The sequence below is a fragment of the Cyrtonyx montezumae genome, unplaced genomic scaffold (genome assembly GCF_038088225.1).
Source record: "Cyrtonyx montezumae isolate F1298 unplaced genomic scaffold, pur_monq_1.0 scaffold_7, whole genome shotgun sequence".
NCBI classification, from domain to species: Eukaryota; Metazoa; Chordata; class Aves; order Galliformes; family Odontophoridae; genus Cyrtonyx; species Cyrtonyx montezumae.
The window spans coordinates 28,432,812-28,452,897 of record NW_027072078.1 but is presented as its reverse complement, the minus strand read 5'-3'; the positions used below and the strand labels follow the sequence as shown (position 1 = coordinate 28,452,897).

Below are 20,086 nucleotides of genomic sequence, written 5' to 3'. Positions count from 1 at the left end.
GCAGGAGCCAGCAGCTAAGGTGGCTAGCTCTTAAATAGAGCTATATGGGATCGAGACCCATGTGCAAAGGTAAGGCTTTAGTTGACTGGGAGAGTCCGCTTTGCATTCAGAAGGTACAGGTTAGTGTCCTGTTAGTCACAGCACCCTGCAGAACCCAGGAGTTTTAACTCCTATTGAAGGCCTCTGCTTACAACTGCTCTATACCAGGTTTCTAGATTGTGGTGAGGATTATGGGGGAGAGAGGTAGTGAAGAGGTGAGAAAAGTGCTGGTACTTGAGTATTTACTGGGAGAGCACAGCTTTTGGTGGTTGGAAGAGTTGAGGGCAAGTGTCACGGAGTGATACAGGAGACAGCGTTAAAAAAACAGGCTGAATTGTGATGCATGGTGAAGACGGTGGCAGCTGGGTTTATTAGTTGTTTGGTAAAGTCTTGAATGCTGAGCGATTTAGGTTTGAAGCAGTTACCATTGGGAGGCCTGCTCGGGAGAGCAGCGTCAGTACTGGGGTTGTGTTTAGCATGGGGGCTTTTGTTGGGAGATTAATACTGTCCATAATTTCAGGACATTGTCTAAGGATAGAAGTAGAGCTGTCATTATGATAGCCAGGTTAGAAGGTGAGAAAGATGAGTTTAGGATTGTGAAGAATGATGGTGGTCTGCAGCAGGGGCGGGAAATCACTGAGAGAAGGCTAGGATTTTTTTGTCTGTTTGATTTAGGCCTTTCCAACATCCAAGAGCCATAGAGGTAATAGTTAAGATGCTAAGTAGCATAGGGTTGGGCGATTGGGCGGGATCTTATTAGTGGTTACAGAAGCAAGGCGGCAGTTGAGGATGTTCCTTGAAATGCTTTTGGAAATCAAAAGTGGAATGGAATTAAGACTAGTTTGATTGCAATTGCTACTGCTAATAGGAGCCATGAAGTAGGGTAGCTTGGTTGTGTGATGTCCCTTGGGCAATGGCCCAGGCATTGATGATGTTGATGTTCAAGGAGAATGAAGTCTGATGATGTTGACTGCGTCAGGAAACATTTGGGTGTGAGTTCAGTTGCTCATGGGTGCTGAGATTTAGAGACAAATTGGAGGACGGCTAGTGTGATTGGTTCAGGCCATTTCTCAATGTTTGAAATTGCGATAGTAGTTCCTACGATTAGGCTCAGGCTTATGATTAATTTTGCGTGTGGGTTGGTTACTGGTGGAAGGAGATAAACCGTCGTTTCTGGTGTATGGTGTCCCCCATGTAGCTTAATTTGCTGACCCTACTAGAAGGTAACATAGCAGGAATACAAAGAGTTTTGACCGTTTTGACCTCTTTTGTGTAGATTCGGTTCTTTTCCACATTTTTGTTTGGAATGACAGAGATGTACCTCTCTATTCACTTTGCTATAGTGCACCTTTAGGTTCAGGCCGATTTCTTTAGGTAAGGAGGTAGGCCAGCATAGCAGATCGGCACGCTGGTGTGCCAAAAGTGCATACCCAGTGTTAGGGGCGGGAATTTTCTCCTTAGGTGCATTAACTGGTCATTGCAGTGCTATGGATAAGAAGTTTGGACTCATAGAAATCCAGAAGATAAGAACAGCACTTTTGTGAGTAGCGTGGTCGAGAAACCTCAGTTCTGAGGTGCAGTTTAAAAGAGACTATATTTAGGTGTAGGGTTGTGGTTACTGTGTTTGTTCTGACCATATTCGTGTATTTGGCTAGGAATTATTGTGAGGGGCCATGAGAAGAAAATAAGGTAGAGGGGTTCTTGGGTGATGGCTGGAGTGCTTAGGGTATAGTTTTCACCTAGTACAATTAAAGACAGCAGGATGGGTAGAGTGACTTTGTAGGAGATAGTTTGTGCAACTCCCTGAAGCGCTCTGATCAGTGCAGATTTTGAGTTTGAGGCCCATCCTGATCAGAGGAATGAGTATATGGCCAGAGAGAAGGTCTAGTTTTGGATCAGAAAGGGAGAAATGTAACGATGAGGGGATTCAGGTGATGAAGGCTAGGAGGGAAGGCAGAGATAGAGGTTATGAAGAAGAGGAAAGGGGAGGAGGTGGAAGGGCATGTAGTTTAACTCCATCTGCAGCGGGTCTCAGTAGTCCAAATGTTCTTACAATGTTTGAGCTTTTTGGAACTTTTTTTTCTACCGATGTTAGGAAGGTGAATAGGATGGAGAGTCCGGAGGATTGGGATAAAACAGGGTGGTTTACTGTGGTGAATCGTGTCATGAGAAGCTAGGGAGAGGACTTTAGCTCTGGGTGTAGCAATTAAGTCTTCTGCATTTACTGAGCTCTGCCATACCATCTTGGGCCTTTTCTAGGATTTCGCGTGGTGATATTAGGTGGGAGAAGTGCTTGGCGTATTCTCTTGTCCTTTTGTGCGAGGAGAAGCATACCACAGAAACCAACCTGGATTACTCCGGTCTCCCCTCAGATCACGTAGGACTGTTAATGGTTGAACAAATTAATGCTTAATATGTTATCCTGATCTAACACTGTATTTGCAATGTATGGGCTTCGGTGCACTCACTGTTGATTGCTGCTTTAGGGCCCACAGCAGCATGGGGTAGACTGTTACTGCTAGTGAAGGCTGTGTTCTTTTTCAAGGAAACTGTACCTCCCTTAAATAGCTCATCTCGATTCTGTCATGCAGTAGTTAGCCAAAGTTTCTAGGAGGGAGATTCGGGGGGAACTTTGATTCGTTCTGCAGGTGACCGGGTATCACCTATCTATCTCGGTTCGCTTTTCACCTCTACAAACAAATCATCCCGCTCTTTTACAACGGAAACAGGTTTGCTCTTAATGGCTGCTTATAAATAGCTCGCTGGCGCTTTAGGAGGGAAAACTTCGGTTCGTTTTGGTTGTTCTCCCTGAATCATGATGCAAGATGTACAAGTGATAATCTTTCTTTACTAGATTTTTTCCCCTAATGTCTCATTGTATTTCATCTTGCCCTTATGGGACAGAAACTGTAACATGCCACAGTATCCTGTCACCTAGGCAAGGTTTGAAGGATTTAGTCCGGTGAAATAGTGAGTTCTTAACTGTGGTGAGCATTGGTTGGGCTAGAGGAGGGAGGAGGCTATCAAAATAACCTGGCTCATGGCAGATATCTTTCAGGTATGAGCTTCGTGCTTGTGATCTGTTGCAACTCACCTCATACTTAGCTCTTCAGTTGTATCATCTTCCATATAGATCAATTGCTTATGAGGATGACAACAGGCAGAACGTATGTACCGCAGGGCCAACTTAATTAAAGCAGGCTCCATTGCCTTACTAGGCTGCTAAGTCAGTCAGTCCTCAATAGTCTTATACCTCTCTCTGTGGGTGTTCTTTGCTGGAAAGTGTATTTCTTTTCTTCCATCCCGCATCCATATACCTTTACCTGTCATAGCAGGGCAGCTGTGGAGCCCACTCTTTTACGCTCAGGTGAGGCAGTCTGGCAACAGCCGTGTGTAGGCTGTGTGGGCAAGAGTTGTCTGGGTGAAGAATGGAACATCGGTTACAGAACAGGCTCCTCTAGGTGGGTTTTGGACACCACTGAGTCATTAGACTTTGAAGTGTTTGTGCTTACAGTTCTTAGGCGGATGCTTTGGTGTGGAAAGAGTATGATGTAGATTTTTGGGTAGGCATACAGAGGTATCTAATTCCAGTTTGTGTCCTGGCTTTCATGGGTTGAGGTTTGTCGTGTCGGCAAAGATAATAGCAAGGGTGGGTTTAAGTGCGGCTTGAGCTTATGACAACTTACTTAGTTATATTTTGATCTTAGTTAGTTGCTATTATGGCAAACATTGAACCACTCTTTAGGCCGAAAAGGAAATGAATTCGGGTTTCTGGTGTGACCGTGGTGGCTGGTCCAGGATTTACCAGCCTCACTAAAAAGAGGAAATACTGCAATTGCAGATGAAAACAGTGAGTATCCTACTACCAGATACCTTGTGAACAGCAGCTGGACGACAGTTATTACTAACCCTGGCAGTGGGTCACCCAAAGGAAGCGCAAAAATGAAAAAAAGGCCTGAAGCCAGTCATTACTTGAAGAGTTTGCTGACTTCACGTGAGCAGTACGATCGCTAAACCCAAAAGGTATGTATGTCAAGCGTTAAGAATGGAGGTGTGGGACAGGTTGAAGAAGTAAGTCTTGTGACCGTGAACTGTTACGTGATTTTTTTTTTTAGTAGATACTGTTCACTTTATAGTTACATTAACTGTGTTAATCATTCAAGCATTCATATTTATTACATTGGAAGAAATGTACCTAAATAAGGGACCTAAAAGAGAAGCACTCTGTTGAGGGGCGGAATGTACACTTACTTAAAAAATAAATTAATTAATGGCGCTACTGCTGCTTGTAATAATTATAATTAACAATTTTATTACTAATAATTTAACAATTATTAAAAATAATTATTAATAATATTGTTAATAATAAAATTCTTAGTAATAATATTATTATTTGTTAGTATTCCCCTAGCTGAGAACAGCAATGGCATTACAATGCATGCTACTTAGAGTATAACCAAGTAGACATATGAACCTATGAATATTCTTCTCACATAGAGAGGTCTCTGTACAGTGAGTTTAGTATTAGAACCTGGGACTGTGCGTGGGTGATTGATTAATACTTTTGTCAGCTTCATTTTAAATCCACAGATTACCTAGGAGACTACCTCCTTGGTATACTGGTAGTTTTTGTTTACTCATTGTCTTTAGCAGGCAGTCTGTTCCCTGGCGCTTAGAGAGACTAGCCGAGGGTGAGGGCTGGGTTAGGTATTGTGCAGAATATTTTTAAAGCTTTAGTGTAGTTACAAAAAAAACAGGCAGGGATGCAGCAGATACTGAGAGGATGCAGTTCATGCAGCCGGACTGCAGCAGGGATGGTCTTCTACTCTGAGAAGGAGGACTGTTCCAGATGGCTGGGTGGGGAATTAATTATTTCAGTGATGGAAATTGAGCCGGAACTGGCTTGCAGATGACACAGGGAAGCTCAGATATCTCTGAGAGAAGTGCCAAATACCACCACTAGGAGCTAAAAAAAAAGACAAAGTCTTCCCTTGTTTACAAATGCAAACTCTAAAAATATTAAACTCTAGAAGAAACTTTTTACAAGTGATATTTTTAAAAAAATATTCAAAATATCCAAATGACAGAGTACTTTGTAATGCAGTTCTCTAAGTGTCAAACACAAGTGACACAACAAAGTGACATCAACACTAGAAACATACAAAATGAAGAGTGACATGGTAAGTGAAACACTTGAAGACACTATGTGAGAGTTTCGCCTTTCGCCTTTCGCCTTTCGCCTTTCGCCTTTCGCCTTTCGCCTTTCGCCTTTCGCCTTTCGCCTTTCGCCTTTCGCCTTTCGCCTTTCGCCTTTCGCCTTTCGCCTTTCGCCTTTCGCCTTTCGCCTTTCGCCTTTCGCCTTTCGCCTTTCGCCTTTCGCCTTTCGCCTTTCGCCTTTCGCCTTTCGCCTTTCGCCTTTCGCCTTTCGCCTTTCGCCTTTCGCCTTTCGCCTTTCGCCTTTCGCCTTTCGCCTTTCGCCTTTCGCCTTTCGCCTTTCGCCTTTCGCCTTTCGCCTTTCGCCTTTCGCCTTTCGCCTTTCGCCTTTCGCCTTTCGCCTTTCGCCTTTCGCCTTTCGCCTTTCGCCTTTCGCCTTTCGCCTTTCGCCTTTCGCCTTTCGCCTTTCGCCTTTCGCCTTTCGCCTTTCGCCTTTCGCCTTTCGCCTTTCGCCTTTCGCCTTTCGCCTTTCGCCTTTCGCCTTTCGCCTTTCGCCTTTCGCCTTTCGCCTTTCGCCTTTCGCCTTTCGCCTTTCGCCTTTCGCCTTTCGCCTTTCGCCTTTCGCCTTTCGCCTTTCGCCTTTCGCCTTTCGCCTTTCGCCTTTCGCCTTTCGCCTTTCGCCTTTCGCCTTTCGCCTTTCGCCTTTCGCCTTTCGCCTTTCGCCTTTCGCCTTTCGCCTTTCGCCTTTCGCCTTTCGCCTTTCGCCTTTCGCCTTTCGCCTTTCGCCTTTCGCCTTTCGCCTTTCGCCTTTCGCCTTTCGCCTTTCGCCTTTCGCCTTTCGCCTTTCGCCTTTCGCCTTTCGCCTTTCGCCTTTCGCCTTTCGCCTTTCGCCTTTCGCCTTTCGCCTTTCGCCTTTCGCCTTTCGCCTTTCGCCTTTCGCCTTTCGCCTTTCGCCTTTCGCCTTTCGCCTTTCGCCTTTCGCCTTTCGCCTTTCGCCTTTCGCCTTTCGCCTTTCGCCTTTCGCCTTTCGCCTTTCGCCTTTCGCCTTTCGCCTTTCGCCTTTCGCCTTTCGCCTTTCGCCTTTCGCCTTTCGCCTTTCGCCTTTCGCCTTTCGCCTTTCGCCTTTCGCCTTTCGCCTTTCGCCTTTCGCCTTTCGCCTTTCGCCTTTCGCCTTTCGCCTTTCGCCTTTCGCCTTTCGCCTTTCGCCTTTCGCCTTTCGCCTTTCGCCTTTCGCCTTTCGCCTTTCGCCTTTCGCCTTTCGCCTTTCGCCTTTCGCCTTTCGCCTTTCGCCTTTCGCCTTTCGCCTTTCGCCTTTCGCCTTTCGCCTTTCGCCTTTCGCCTTTCGCCTTTCGCCTTTCGCCTTTCGCCTTTCGCCTTTCGCCTTTCGCCTTTCGCCTTTCGCCTTTCGCCTTTCGCCTTTCGCCTTTCGCCTTTCGCCTTTCGCCTTTCGCCTTTCGCCTTTCGCCTTTCGCCTTTCGCCTTTCGCCTTTCGCCTTTCGCCTTTCGCCTTTCGCCTTTCGCCTTTCGCCTTTCGCCTTTCGCCTTTCGCCTTTCGCCTTTCGCCTTTCGCCTTTCGCCTTTCGCCTTTCGCCTTTCGCCTTTCGCCTTTCGCCTTTCGCCTTTCGCCTTTCGCCTTTCGCCTTTCGCCTTTCGCCTTTCGCCTTTCGCCTTTCGCCTTTCGCCTTTCGCCTTTCGCCTTTCGCCTTTCGCCTTTCGCCTTTCGCCTTTCGCCTTTCGCCTTTCGCCTTTCGCCTTTCGCCTTTCGCCTTTCGCCTTTCGCCTTTCGCCTTTCGCCTTTCGCCTTTCGCCTTTCGCCTTTCGCCTTTCGCCTTTCGCCTTTCGCCTTTCGCCTTTCGCCTTTCGCCTTTCGCCTTTCGCCTTTCGCCTTTCGCCTTTCGCCTTTCGCCTTTCGCCTTTCGCCTTTCGCCTTTCGCCTTTCGCCTTTCGCCTTTCGCCTTTCGCCTTTCGCCTTTCGCCTTTCGCCTTTCGCCTTTCGCCTTTCGCCTTTCGCCTTTCGCCTTTCGCCTTTCGCCTTTCGCCTTTCGCCTTTCGCCTTTCGCCTTTCGCCTTTCGCCTTTCGCCTTTCGCCTTTCGCCTTTCGCCTTTCGCCTTTCGCCTTTCGCCTTTCGCCTTTCGCCTTTCGCCTTTCGCCTTTCGCCTTTCGCCTTTCGCCTTTCGCCTTTCGCCTTTCGCCTTTCGCCTTTCGCCTTTCGCCTTTCGCCTTTCGCCTTTCGCCTTTCGCCTTTCGCCTTTCGCCTTTCGCCTTTCGCCTTTCGCCTTTCGCCTTTCGCCTTTCGCCTTTCGCCTTTCGCCTTTCGCCTTTCGCCTTTCGCCTTTCGCCTTTCGCCTTTCGCCTTTCGCCTTTCGCCTTTCGCCTTTCGCCTTTCGCCTTTCGCCTTTCGCCTTTCGCCTTTCGCCTTTCGCCTTTCGCCTTTCGCCTTTCGCCTTTCGCCTTTCGCCTTTCGCCTTTCGCCTTTCGCCTTTCGCCTTTCGCCTTTCGCCTTTCGCCTTTCGCCTTTCGCCTTTCGCCTTTCGCCTTTCGCCTTTCGCCTTTCGCCTTTCGCCTTTCGCCTTTCGCCTTTCGCCTTTCGCCTTTCGCCTTTCGCCTTTCGCCTTTCGCCTTTCGCCTTTCGCCTTTCGCCTTTCGCCTTTCGCCTTTCGCCTTTCGCCTTTCGCCTTTCGCCTTTCGCCTTTCGCCTTTCGCCTTTCGCCTTTCGCCTTTCGCCTTTCGCCTTTCGCCTTTCGCCTTTCGCCTTTCGCCTTTCGCCTTTCGCCTTTCGCCTTTCGCCTTTCGCCTTTCGCCTTTCGCCTTTCGCCTTTCGCCTTTCGCCTTTCGCCTTTCGCCTTTCGCCTTTCGCCTTTCGCCTTTCGCCTTTCGCCTTTCGCCTTTCGCCTTTCGCCTTTCGCCTTTCGCCTTTCGCCTTTCGCCTTTCGCCTTTCGCCTTTCGCCTTTCGCCTTTCGCCTTTCGCCTTTCGCCTTTCGCCTTTCGCCTTTCGCCTTTCGCCTTTCGCCTTTCGCCTTTCGCCTTTCGCCTTTCGCCTTTCGCCTTTCGCCTTTCGCCTTTCGCCTTTCGCCTTTCGCCTTTCGCCTTTCGCCTTTCGCCTTTCGCCTTTCGCCTTTCGCCTTTCGCCTTTCGCCTTTCGCCTTTCGCCTTTCGCCTTTCGCCTTTCGCCTTTCGCCTTTCGCCTTTCGCCTTTCGCCTTTCGCCTTTCGCCTTTCGCCTTTCGCCTTTCGCCTTTCGCCTTTCGCCTTTCGCCTTTCGCCTTTCGCCTTTCGCCTTTCGCCTTTCGCCTTTCGCCTTTCGCCTTTCGCCTTTCGCCTTTCGCCTTTCGCCTTTCGCCTTTCGCCTTTCGCCTTTCGCCTTTCGCCTTTCGCCTTTCGCCTTTCGCCTTTCGCCTTTCGCCTTTCGCCTTTCGCCTTTCGCCTTTCGCCTTTCGCCTTTCGCCTTTCGCCTTTCGCCTTTCGCCTTTCGCCTTTCGCCTTTCGCCTTTCGCCTTTCGCCTTTCGCCTTTCGCCTTTCGCCTTTCGCCTTTCGCCTTTCGCCTTTCGCCTTTCGCCTTTCGCCTTTCGCCTTTCGCCTTTCGCCTTTCGCCTTTCGCCTTTCGCCTTTCGCCTTTCGCCTTTCGCCTTTCGCCTTTCGCCTTTCGCCTTTCGCCTTTCGCCTTTCGCCTTTCGCCTTTCGCCTTTCGCCTTTCGCCTTTCGCCTTTCGCCTTTCGCCTTTCGCCTTTCGCCTTTCGCCTTTCGCCTTTCGCCTTTCGCCTTTCGCCTTTCGCCTTTCGCCTTTCGCCTTTCGCCTTTCGCCTTTCGCCTTTCGCCTTTCGCCTTTCGCCTACACACGCAGCTTTACCAATTTTTTTATTTGAACAAACTGACACAGACACATTGTTTTTCATCTTTATTGAGCATTTTTCACATAGAAATGTTTTTACCTACCTTTTTTCTTCCTTCTTCCTCCTTATTTAAGGTTGAGTCATTCATTTTCAGGAAACATGTACACATCCACCCCACAACTGCTTAGCATGTTATTTCTGCTTAGTTTTTAATCACTCACTCTGACCTTTTTCCCCTTCAGAACACTTCAGTTAAGTAAGTCACAGCAGACCTTTAAAATAAATGTGAACTACAAATTCTTATTTTTCCCCACACACATACCTCCTCTAGTCATTTTTTTCCCCATTGGGAGCCAGTTCTTATTTTCCCCATCACATTAAGAAAGCACCAAGCATGCTTTTGCTTTCCCACTGGTCACCAAATGAGTTATATCACATGCATTGATCAACATCTTTTTCCTTTTCTGTGTGTGTGTTAAAAGCACAGCACCAACTCCTCTTCTTATCCCTTTTTTAGCCCTTACAGCATTTTTATCTCCTCTTTAGCTTATACAGTCTAAGTAGCACACCAGTAACTGGTAGTCATTGCACAGACAAGCCCAGAGCTCAAACACATTTCTTATCTAGAAAGATATGCCATCTTGAAGGCAAGGCAACTGTAGGTGGGCTACTGTAAAAGCTGCACAGGCCAGGAGGGCCAGTTTGGACATGCCTGTGGTTACTCAACTCTCCTCCACCAACTACAAACCATTTTCACTGGACTGACTCATTCTCCATCAAAGATAGTATGGTTAATACCCTGACCCAAGGGAAACTCCCTACCCTGTAAGCAATGTGATAAACAACTGTTTTCCCCCACGCGTGATTTTTCTGACATAACCACGCAAAATAAACTTCAGGAATAAGATACAAAAACAGGCTGTTTACAAGTTTACAAGCAGCTGCTATAATAAAACCCATCTCAGTAGTGAAAGAGCAGGATGACTTCTCTGTAGAGGTAAAGAGCAAACCAAGATGGGTGACAGATGTCATGCCACTGTGTGCCTTAAAACAGCGGTCCAAGCTCATGGCCTTTAAATCCGGAACCACCTTTCATTTATTATTAGCAGGATCATCCAATGATTGGTCATAGTTTATTATTGTTCAAATAACTTAAGTACCTCCCTCTGAAGCACCGACTTGCGTCACATTGTCTGAATACAGCTTACATCCTTGCTGCAAAGAGAGCACATATTTAACCTCTTCTGTTAAGTACGCTCCAAACTTAATGAAGCAATTTCAATTTGTAAAGGAACTTGGCGAATTCACAGGATGAATTTTCAACAGTAACATAGCTTTCAGCTATCAAGTTCTGAACATGATGTCTGCCCAGTGACCTCTACTTTCAACAGTTGAGGTATCAAGAGCTTCTAGCAAGGAGATAAAACCAGGCTCTCTAGCCTTAAGACCAGTAGCCAAACAATTTCATCTACAGTAACGCAGACAGCACAAACACCCAACAGCAAGAGTTAGAAGCTGTTGTGCATCAAAAGCATTACGACCTCATCACCTTCACCAGCCTGGCACGATCTGTTTCTACCAGGACACTAACCTGTATCTTCTGAATGCGAAGCGGACTCTCCCAGTCAACTGAAGCCTTACCTTTGCACATGGGTCTTGATCTCATATAGCTCTATTTAAGAGCTAACCACCTTAGCTGCTGGCTCCTGCCTACAAGATCCTGGCACACCTCTGTGCATCAGTGAGCTGGCAACTCAACATGTGTTTCACCACACAGTCCATAGGAGGAATTAAACCTTGTTAGGCTGTGGTCCTTTTTACATTTCTGCGCTTAGCCAGCTCACCTGCAAACCTTGGTTCCTTTGCAAATTGGAGAGACTCACAACAGCGAGTCAGCATAGCTTCTCCACACAAACAACCTTGTGCTTCACCCTTCTTTGTTCTTGTACAGGCTTCCTGCGTAAGAGACACTGGGGCTGGTGTCTCTGTAACCTCTTTATCCACCATTAGTTGGCAACCCCACCCATCCCAGTGCCTTTTTAGACCTGCCTTCTATTCCCTATGCCTGGCAAGTGTCTCCTGCCATCTAGGTACCATCCATTACATTTCCAATGCCATTAAGGTTTTATCTTAAGTGCTAGGGATTTTACACTCCACTATTCGTATGATCAGTCCTCGTGACCGCTACCCTATTCTTTCCTTACTAGACCTCGCTGCTGGAATCAATGTACTATACACCAAAACTTCACCACTACATTCTTTAACCCAGCTGGGGGAGGCCCAGTTCTATACCAACCCCTATTCTGACTCATTGACCATGCTGAAATCGTAATGGTTACCCTTCTCAGCCTCAGGATTATCTTCCATGCAGTAGCGTAATACATAAGAGCAACCATTTTTTAAACAGCAATAGTATAATGAATATCATCAGTTAGATTCCTCGGCTCTGTGGTATGAAAGCATTACATTTTATCTGGTATGAATGTAACTTGGAGCATCCTTCCCATCAGCCACTGTTATTATTTGAATCCCAACCAGCACTGAAGTCTCCGGCTGACTCACCATCCTATACAGAAGAACATGCAAAACACACTCCCCCAATCCAATGACCTCTGAGATTCATCTTCCTGCTTAATTATCTGAAGCTCAACAGATACTGCACCTCCTAGCCCCCTACTCTACATTGCCCTGCACAGTACTTGGTGTTGTAGCCCACTTCTGTTATGCCCCTTCAGTAGGGATAGTCTTCACTATCCTAGCACAATTTAGTCACCGGTCCCACCCTAGTTACAGGCTACACCCTTCAGCCAGATGCACCATAGCACACTTGATTAATATTTGCAGGATTTAACCTTCTTTCTACATTATTCCTTAAGCCCAGGAGAAATACCCCACCAGACCTACAGCTATCCTCACACGCACACTGAAACACTGTCCTCCATGAACTTTTTTTTTAATACTGTTGTAATCATACTGTGATTCTTTGAGCATGAAGTAACATCACCAGGACTAACCACTACTACCACTGCGTATATCCATGGCCACCCAACAGTCATACCTTTGAAGAGCCAAACTTTGTTCACTGCAAGAACAGAAGGAACCAAACCCTCATGCGGGTGGTTTCAGGCCACCCACAAACTGCTTTGTGCATCTTTGTTTTGATGTTAATAAACAAATTACAGTTTCAAGACTAAGTCAAATTAAACCTTGTCCACTTTGTACAGCCAACCACTCCCAATTAGGATTTCATTATGTTTTACCCCCCGGTGTCTAATCAGAGGGGCAGAAGACCTGTATGGATGAGCAGGGAGCTCATGCATAAATTCAAAGAAGAAGGAAGTCTACAAAATGTGGAAAAAGGGTCTGACTACTTAGGAAAAAATATAAGAATGTTGTCAGGGCCTGCAGGGATGCAGTGAGGAAGGCTAAAGCCAACCCAGAAGTGAATCAGGCAAAGGAGACAAAGGATAATAATGAAGGCTTTAAGTATGTCAACAGTAAGAGAAAGACTAGGGAAAAAATGTGGGTCCCCTACTAAATAAAGGGGGGGGGGGTGGTGTTCCAGTAACAGGATGCTGAGAAGGCAGAGATACTGAACACCTTTGCTTGTCCTCACTGCAGAGACTTCCCCTCAAGATTCTTGGACCCAGGGACATGCTGCCCAGAGACATTCAAGACCCACCTGGATACATACCTGTGCAACCTGATCTAGGAAGTCTGCTTTGGCAGAGGGGGTGGGACTAGATGATCTCTAGAGGTCCCTTCCAGCCCCTACAATACTGTGATTCCGTGTGGCATTGTTGAAGGGCTCATTCAATTTCACAACCATGCTGTTAGTCACGCTAGCTGTCACCTTAATACTTCACCTCCTAGCCCATTTACTGATTGAAATTGCCAACACTGTCAATACTCAAGATATTCAAATTACCTAGAACATTCTACTGGTCACTACTGTAATCTAACTCACCCTCCTATCCCTGCAAATCTTTTATGTACTAGGCAAGCTCAGTGAACCTTCTACACTCTAAACCCAGAGAAGAGCAAAGAAACAAATTGACATTATGCCTCTTAGTCTTAACATTATGCACAGTACCACCCCTGCTAATATTCTAACTTGCCTGAATAAACACAGATTCAGAAAATCCTTCACAGTGAGTGCAGTTCTGATCCTCTAGGATCGCCCAATATCCATTCTCAACTCTTTTTCTTCTTGGTAGCCATCTTATTTCCACTATTGAGCCTAGAAACTAGGCTTCTTCACCCCCCTCCCATGGGCGATCTAACTCCCAACCTTCCAAAACAGTCTCATCCAAGCTAATGGGATTTCTCTACGCATATTCAGACTTAGCTATGAATGCAAAAAGGCCTACAATGAACTGGACAGCAGCAAGTTAGATTAGATAAGATTAGGTAAGAGTGCTGGTCTCAGCCCAGCAAGTTACTGATGACTATGTAACTTTCATGTCTACACTTCGGTTTCTTTTCTGCATCACAATTGGTGCCCTAGGATTGGTGTTACAATGAACCCACCTGATCTCTGCCCTACTGTGCCTGGGAAGCACGTTATTATCCATGTACATGCCCCTTTCAGTCTGACCAGTTAAAAGAAAAAATCACTCACCCTAGTACCAGTACTAATGCTGCCTTTTCAGCATACGAAGCAGGCACTGGCCTAACCCTACTAGGATCCTCCACATAAACACGTGGCTCTGACTACCCATGTAGCTTCAACCTCTCGTAATGAGAAAAACCCTCCTTTCAACATCTCCCAGTATCCCTCCTGGTCCACTCAAGTCCACTCGAGCCAGCGACAGCACAGTTTCTTGACAAGCATATTTCTTAATAATGAGGATTAGAAATACCTTATTGAAACTGCAGGGAGAAAGGCCGAGAAAGAACCGTACTTGCTCACTAAGTTGAAATACATTTCTGTAAATACATGAACAGTGTAGGCTAGGGAAAATCTCCATCCATTGTCAGATGGAGAGGGGAACGTGATGGCCACAGATCTATACTATTGAAGCCTAAGGCGAAGAAGGTAAGAAGAGTTGCTCCCTGGGCACACAGCCCCTTGCACTGGAAGACAGGGATGGGGAACAGAATAGGCCCTGCACAGTGTGAAAATGGTTTTTGATCTGCTCCAGAAGCTGGACACATACAAAGTCCATGGGGCCAGATGAATTACACCCTAGAGGCCCAAGGGAGTTGGCAGATGTGGCTGCCAAGCCACTGGAGACTGTCAAATGGGATGCCCATCTTCAGAATGGGCCAGAGAGATTAGAGGTCTGTAGCTACCACAATCAGTCTCACCTCAGAGAGAGAGAAGGTTATGGAATGAATAATCTCAGGAGCCATCGTAGATCAATTAAAAGGTCAGCCAGGGGCCAGTCAGCCTGGGTTCATGAACGGTAGATCCTGTTCAACAACTTTCATTTCATTCTGTAATGAGGTGATCCACTTAATGGCTGTCAGCGTGACCTATCCGGACTTCAGTAAAGCCTTTGACGCTGGCCCTCACAACAGTCCTCATTGAGAAGCTGGCTGCCCGTGGTTAGGGTGGTCATATGCTCTGATTGGTGAAACCCTGGCTGGATAGCTTGGCCCAGAGAGTTGTGGTCAGTGGAGTTAAATCCAAATCCTTGATGAGAGGACTGAGTATACCTTCAGTAAGCTTGCAGACATCATGTTGATCTGCCAGAGGGTAGAAGGGTGCAATAGAGGGACCAGTGAGCCAAGGTAAATTGCATGAGTTTCAATAGGGCCCAAGCATCAAGTCCTGCGTTTTGGTCACAACAACTGAAAGCAACCCTACAGGCTTGGGGAAGAATACCTGGAAAGCTTCCAGACAGAAAGGGACCTTGGTGTTCTGATGGTCAGTCAGCTGAACGTGAGCCAGCAGTGTGCCCAGGTGGCCAAGGCCAATGGCATCCTGGCTTGTACCAAGAATGGTGTGGTGAACAGAATTAGGGAAGTAATCTTCCCCCTCTGCTTGTCACTGGTGAGGCCCCACCCCAAGTACTGTGATCAGTATCAGTATCAATACTAACAGGCCATTAAGGTGCTGGAGCAGGTCCAAAGAAGGGCAAGAAGGCTTGTGAATGGCTTGGAGAATGTGTATAAGAAGGAACTAAAGGAACTAGGTCTGTAAAGCCTGGAGAAGACTGAGGAGAGATCTTATTGCTCTCTTCAGATAGAAGAAAGATGATGCAGCAAGAGCAGGGTTGGTCTCTTCTCACCGGTGAGAAGGAGAAAAGGCCTCAAGTTGCGTCAGAGGAAGTTTAGGTTGGACAGAAGGCAAAACTTATTTACATAAATGGTTGTTAAGCACTGGAATAGGCTCCCCAGGGAGGTGGTTGAGTCACCATCCCAGAATGTTTAAAACTTGTTTGGATCTGGTGCTCAGGGAAATCATTTCAGCAGTGGATTCTTAGAGTTAGGGTACTATTCTTAGATTATAATTGAACTTCTTTTCCAACCCAAAAAATTCTGTGATTCTAATAGCCTATGCTAAACAGACCTAAAAACCTTTAACTGCCTACTCATCTGTCAGTCATAGGCACAGACCAAATTCAAATCCGTGGATTATTCCCAGGAGCAGTAATGCTCATCAAGTCCCATGGACTTCAAGTGTTCTGCCTAGCTAATACCATCTAGGAAAGAACATACAGACAAATCCTCATTCTAACACTCAATCACACAATGAGTGCAAATAAGCCTAACGCATGTAGTCAGATCCAGAGTAACATAGTTAGAACTAAGTTTCCTAACTGCCTTGTTCAACTGACCTAACAGTTAATTCAACTGGAGTCACAACCCTCTTCATTGCCTCTTAACCCTTACACATACTGTCAATAACTCAGACGCACACCCTATCACACCTATTCACAACCCAAAACAAGAGACTGCCTTATAATCATACACATTCCTACTACACCATCCCTAACTCTTAAACCAGCACTGGTATCCAGAAGTCCCTCATGAAACCAAAACATTACAACATGATTCAATAATAGTTAAAACACTCTTACCTTCTGAGGTGCAATCCAAACAAGCAGTGCCAAATAACCCCTGCATCTCATCAGGAAGCCTCAGACTCCTCTATCTTTAAGGGGAGAGGAAATAATTCACAGGTTTTTGGAACCACTCATCTCGGTGCAGCTCCAAGTAAAAATAACAAAAACAGCAACTACTCCCTAAAAATCCTCTTGTTATTCACATGAGCAACCCTCTTAATCCCAATTACACTGCCCCCACTGCTAAAAGCACTGAAAACACCTGAATAACTACCTCACTGTCAGAACTGCTTCCCCACCCAATCCCCAGCAACCCCCTTCAGTTGTTCAGAAAGGAAAATCACTACCCCTAATGAGAGTTTATCAGTCTTCATTATATGTAACAAATAACAAAAATCTCATAAACCAAAGATTTAAAAGCCAAAGAATTAAGGCTATGCCCTTTGGAGACTACATTTTAGTGAAAAAAACTAAATACTAAAACCTTTATTTTCAGCTCCCTAGAAAGCAATCAGAAACACATCAATTGCTTGAATTACTGACTCACACCCTCCCCCCAAACAGCCCCCACATAAAACTCCAGCACAGCAAAGTTGCTGATCCCCACCCAGCTACCATAAACAACCTCACCGCAGCAGAACAAAATGCAGAAACTCTATTAAAGTTTTGAAGAGATGCTCCTTGACTGAAATCAACAGCCACCTCAGTCTTTTGAAACTGAAGGAAAGTCCTAAAAAAAAAAAAAACTACTTTAATGCACACCACTAAAACAAAGCCTAACCCATACTTTATCATCCAACAGGTCAACTTCTAAAAGCACTACATAAACAAAAGCTATTAGTGCACCCTCCAGAAACACCATAAATCACACTAAAGACATAAAAGTGATTTAAGACATGAAAGTGATTTTTGAACCCTCTACAATCACCCATAGTTCAGTTGTAGACACAGACACCAATCCCACCACAACATACCTCATAGCAAAGGAGCAAGATTCACTAGCTGTCCTCAGAGATCACTGTTTCCCCAGAGGCTCAACACTCTATTTTATCTGCAGAAACCTCACAGAGTACTGCCTCCTTGCCCTTGACCTGCACTTTTATACTGCCTCCAATCACAGCTTGCCCAATGAGGCGATCGGCCACATCCAATAAGAAGTGGGAGAGCTCCTCTTGCTTCTAGTTACATTGGAACTTGATGATGGTTGTGCTGCAGCTGTAGCTCTTTCCACAGTGAAGTACCTAGCAAAGTACAGTCAGGTGAGTAAGAAGTGCTGGGAAGTTCTCTTCTGCAGTACTTCAAGATGTATTCATAGCATAGGAGAGCTCTAGACTTGTTGGGACATGCCCTGAGGTATGTCTCAATGCTCTGAAAATGATCTAAGGGATATAATGTTTCCCTGTAAGGACAGGCTGAGAGCTGGGGCTGTTCAGCTCAAAGCTGAGAAGACCTGAGAGCAGTTTTTCGATATCTAAAGGGGGTTGGTAAGAAGGAAGAGGTACCTTACTCTTTAGTAAGGGGAGATAATTTCCAACTGAAAGAGGACAGACACCGCAGAGGTGGTGGATGCCTTGTTTTTAGTGACATTCACGTTCAGACTTGCCACCCTCCAGCTGTAGATCCCACTCGCCAGAAACCCAGGTGCATAAGTGGGCAAGTGCTCCTTATGTGCCCTTGTGGTTTTCCAGACAGCGAAGGACTGGGGGGGCTCACCAAGGAATTTTATCCCCCACTGTGCAGACGAGCCAAAGCTGTCACATAGGAAAGAAAAGGTAAGTGTTCCAGATTGTTGATCTTTGGAAGAAAGCACAAGAAATCCTTTTAGGAGCAGAGACCTATTACAGTGATCAGTTGCACTGTCTTGACCGTTTCTGAGAGCGCTCTTGAGCATTATTAGCAGCTCTGATTCGAATTTGAGAAGTATTGGAATTTGCCATGTTACAACATAATGTTTTTTATGACTTTTCAAGGAATGTGTTGTAACTTTTCAATATTCTAATGTTTTGAAACTTCTGAATAGCAAACTTGAGAAGAAAAGCTAATTTTATTGGATTGGAGAGTACAGGCTCATGAGGTGTAAATAGGATCAACTGTAAATGATTCTTACCCTATTCAAACGTTTACCCAAAGAAGAATATTGTTTTAATTCCACTTAAAGCTAGAATATATAGTTTTATTTTGAACTTATAACATCTATTGAAATACTTTACTTTGAAACAATTCAAAAATTTATTGTCTTTTCTCATTCTTTTCAGCTGGCTGATTGCTTTTTCCATATGGCTTCAGCATCTTGTGTTCAATCCACGCTATGTACCCGTTATGCTGTATTTACATGCTTCTCAGTCTGTTCATCCTCCTGCATGCAATACGACAGGTGCACGTATAGACCTTCATTAACATTTTGATGGAGTATGATGTGTTGTTCTTTAGCATTAAAACTATGTTTTCTGTCTCAATTTCCTCACTACTGCAGTTACACAGATGTAATAGTTAGGTCTGACATTTTTTTTGCTATGTTACTTAAGAATCTCAAGCAGCCCGAGATAGGTGAACAACTTGATTTTAACTTTTTTGCATGTGCTAAAAATATTTGCACCAAGTGTCAAGTCTCAGCAACTGACTGCTGACCTATATAGCTTTCTGCTCTGGTCCAGGTGGGTGGGCCATGCTGACCTGCTATTTCTAACTCTCATTCATCTGAAATCACTTGTGAAAAGAGATGCAAATGCCCAATCCCAAAGCTGCATAGATAAAAACCCCATTTTATCCAGCTTGCCTCATAAAAATGGCAGGAATTGTTCAATGTATCCTTGTGTGTAGTCTTATGTCATTAAAGCAAGATGTTAAAACCTGTGTATGTGGCTTGTGCAGCGTGCCGGATCCAACCCTTTAAATATACTTTTTAGATGTGTTCTGTCAGCTGCAGTTTACACTTTTGTTATGTTTCATAACTGAGGAAATATTAATTCAATTTTTCATCCCAGTGCTTGAAAATGTCCTCATTCTCACTCTTGTTCTCTTCCCTAAAGATCTTATGTCACGTATTCTAAATATATAATAATAAATAACTATTATATAATAGTATAATAAAATGATAGTTGGACAGATATAGTTAGAAGATCAAAAGGGCTAGAATTTTGCATAGACAAAAAAAAATATTATTGAGGTTAACGTAAACCATACTGAAAAGGAAACATTTTCTGCCATTTTATAGCAAGAATAGCAAATAGTAATGCAGTTTAGCTAGACTTCTCAAGAAGAGCGGGAGATTGTTCGTTCTAATGTGGCTGGCCATGTCATGCCTGAGTCTAAACGCACTGCATAAATGTTGTCAACTCCAAATGTATCCCAGAGAAGCAGCTAGATGATGAATCGTACAGTTGGAGAGGTCCCAGGCTGACATTTATCTTTATTTACCTACATTTTCTTCTAGACATTTGGTGCTTTCACCTCTGCAGAGAAAACTTTATTATGTGTGATGCATCTTTTTTTTTTCCTTCCTTTTTAGTATGTTAACAGAAAGAGACTTTGTAGAGATCAAAAAGGGCATAGCAGTCAACAGGCAATTGATGCCTCTAAGAGGGAACTTCTCTTCTACAGCCATAGTAATAGAGAAATGCCCACAAAAAAAAAAGAGAAAATGTATCCAAGCTAAAAAAAATCAAGAAATGATAGAACATTCGTTTAATATCCATCTTATTTGCGTTCTTTCTTTGTTTGGGTCCCAAGAGGCTTTTGGAGAATAACTTAATTTTGTGACTGTATTCATCTAAATTTATAGTAGCATTGCCTGAAGAGTTTGATACAGGCATTGGGAAATACTCCTGTGTAACAAAGGATGTGACAAGTTACTTGGCGGCATGGAGTACCAAAATAAGGCAGGGAAAGACATTTTGTCCATTAAAAATAATAAAAAAACCACCACAGGTGGAATCCCAAATAATCTCCATGGGATTCATAAATGGCAGCAGAAGTGACTAGGTGTTCAGTGAGGAAGATACTTTGGCTCATCCTGTAAATCAGGGAGCCCTATTGTCCCTAGGGCACT

The 20,086-nt window shown here is 45.1% G+C and overlaps 1 protein-coding gene across 1 annotated transcript; it reads right to left on the bottom strand.

Annotated features, from left to right (window-relative positions):
- Positions 1–330: 330 nt before the first annotated feature.
- Positions 331–10,676, bottom strand: LOC136057872 (NADH-ubiquinone oxidoreductase chain 2-like). The gene is given in 7 exon segments (XM_065750916.1): positions 331–458; positions 461–532; positions 535–607; positions 609–677; positions 679–781; positions 783–1,252; positions 10,575–10,676. Coding segments are annotated over 7 exon segments (1,017 nt in total).
- Positions 10,677–20,086: the final 9,410 nt, after the last annotated feature.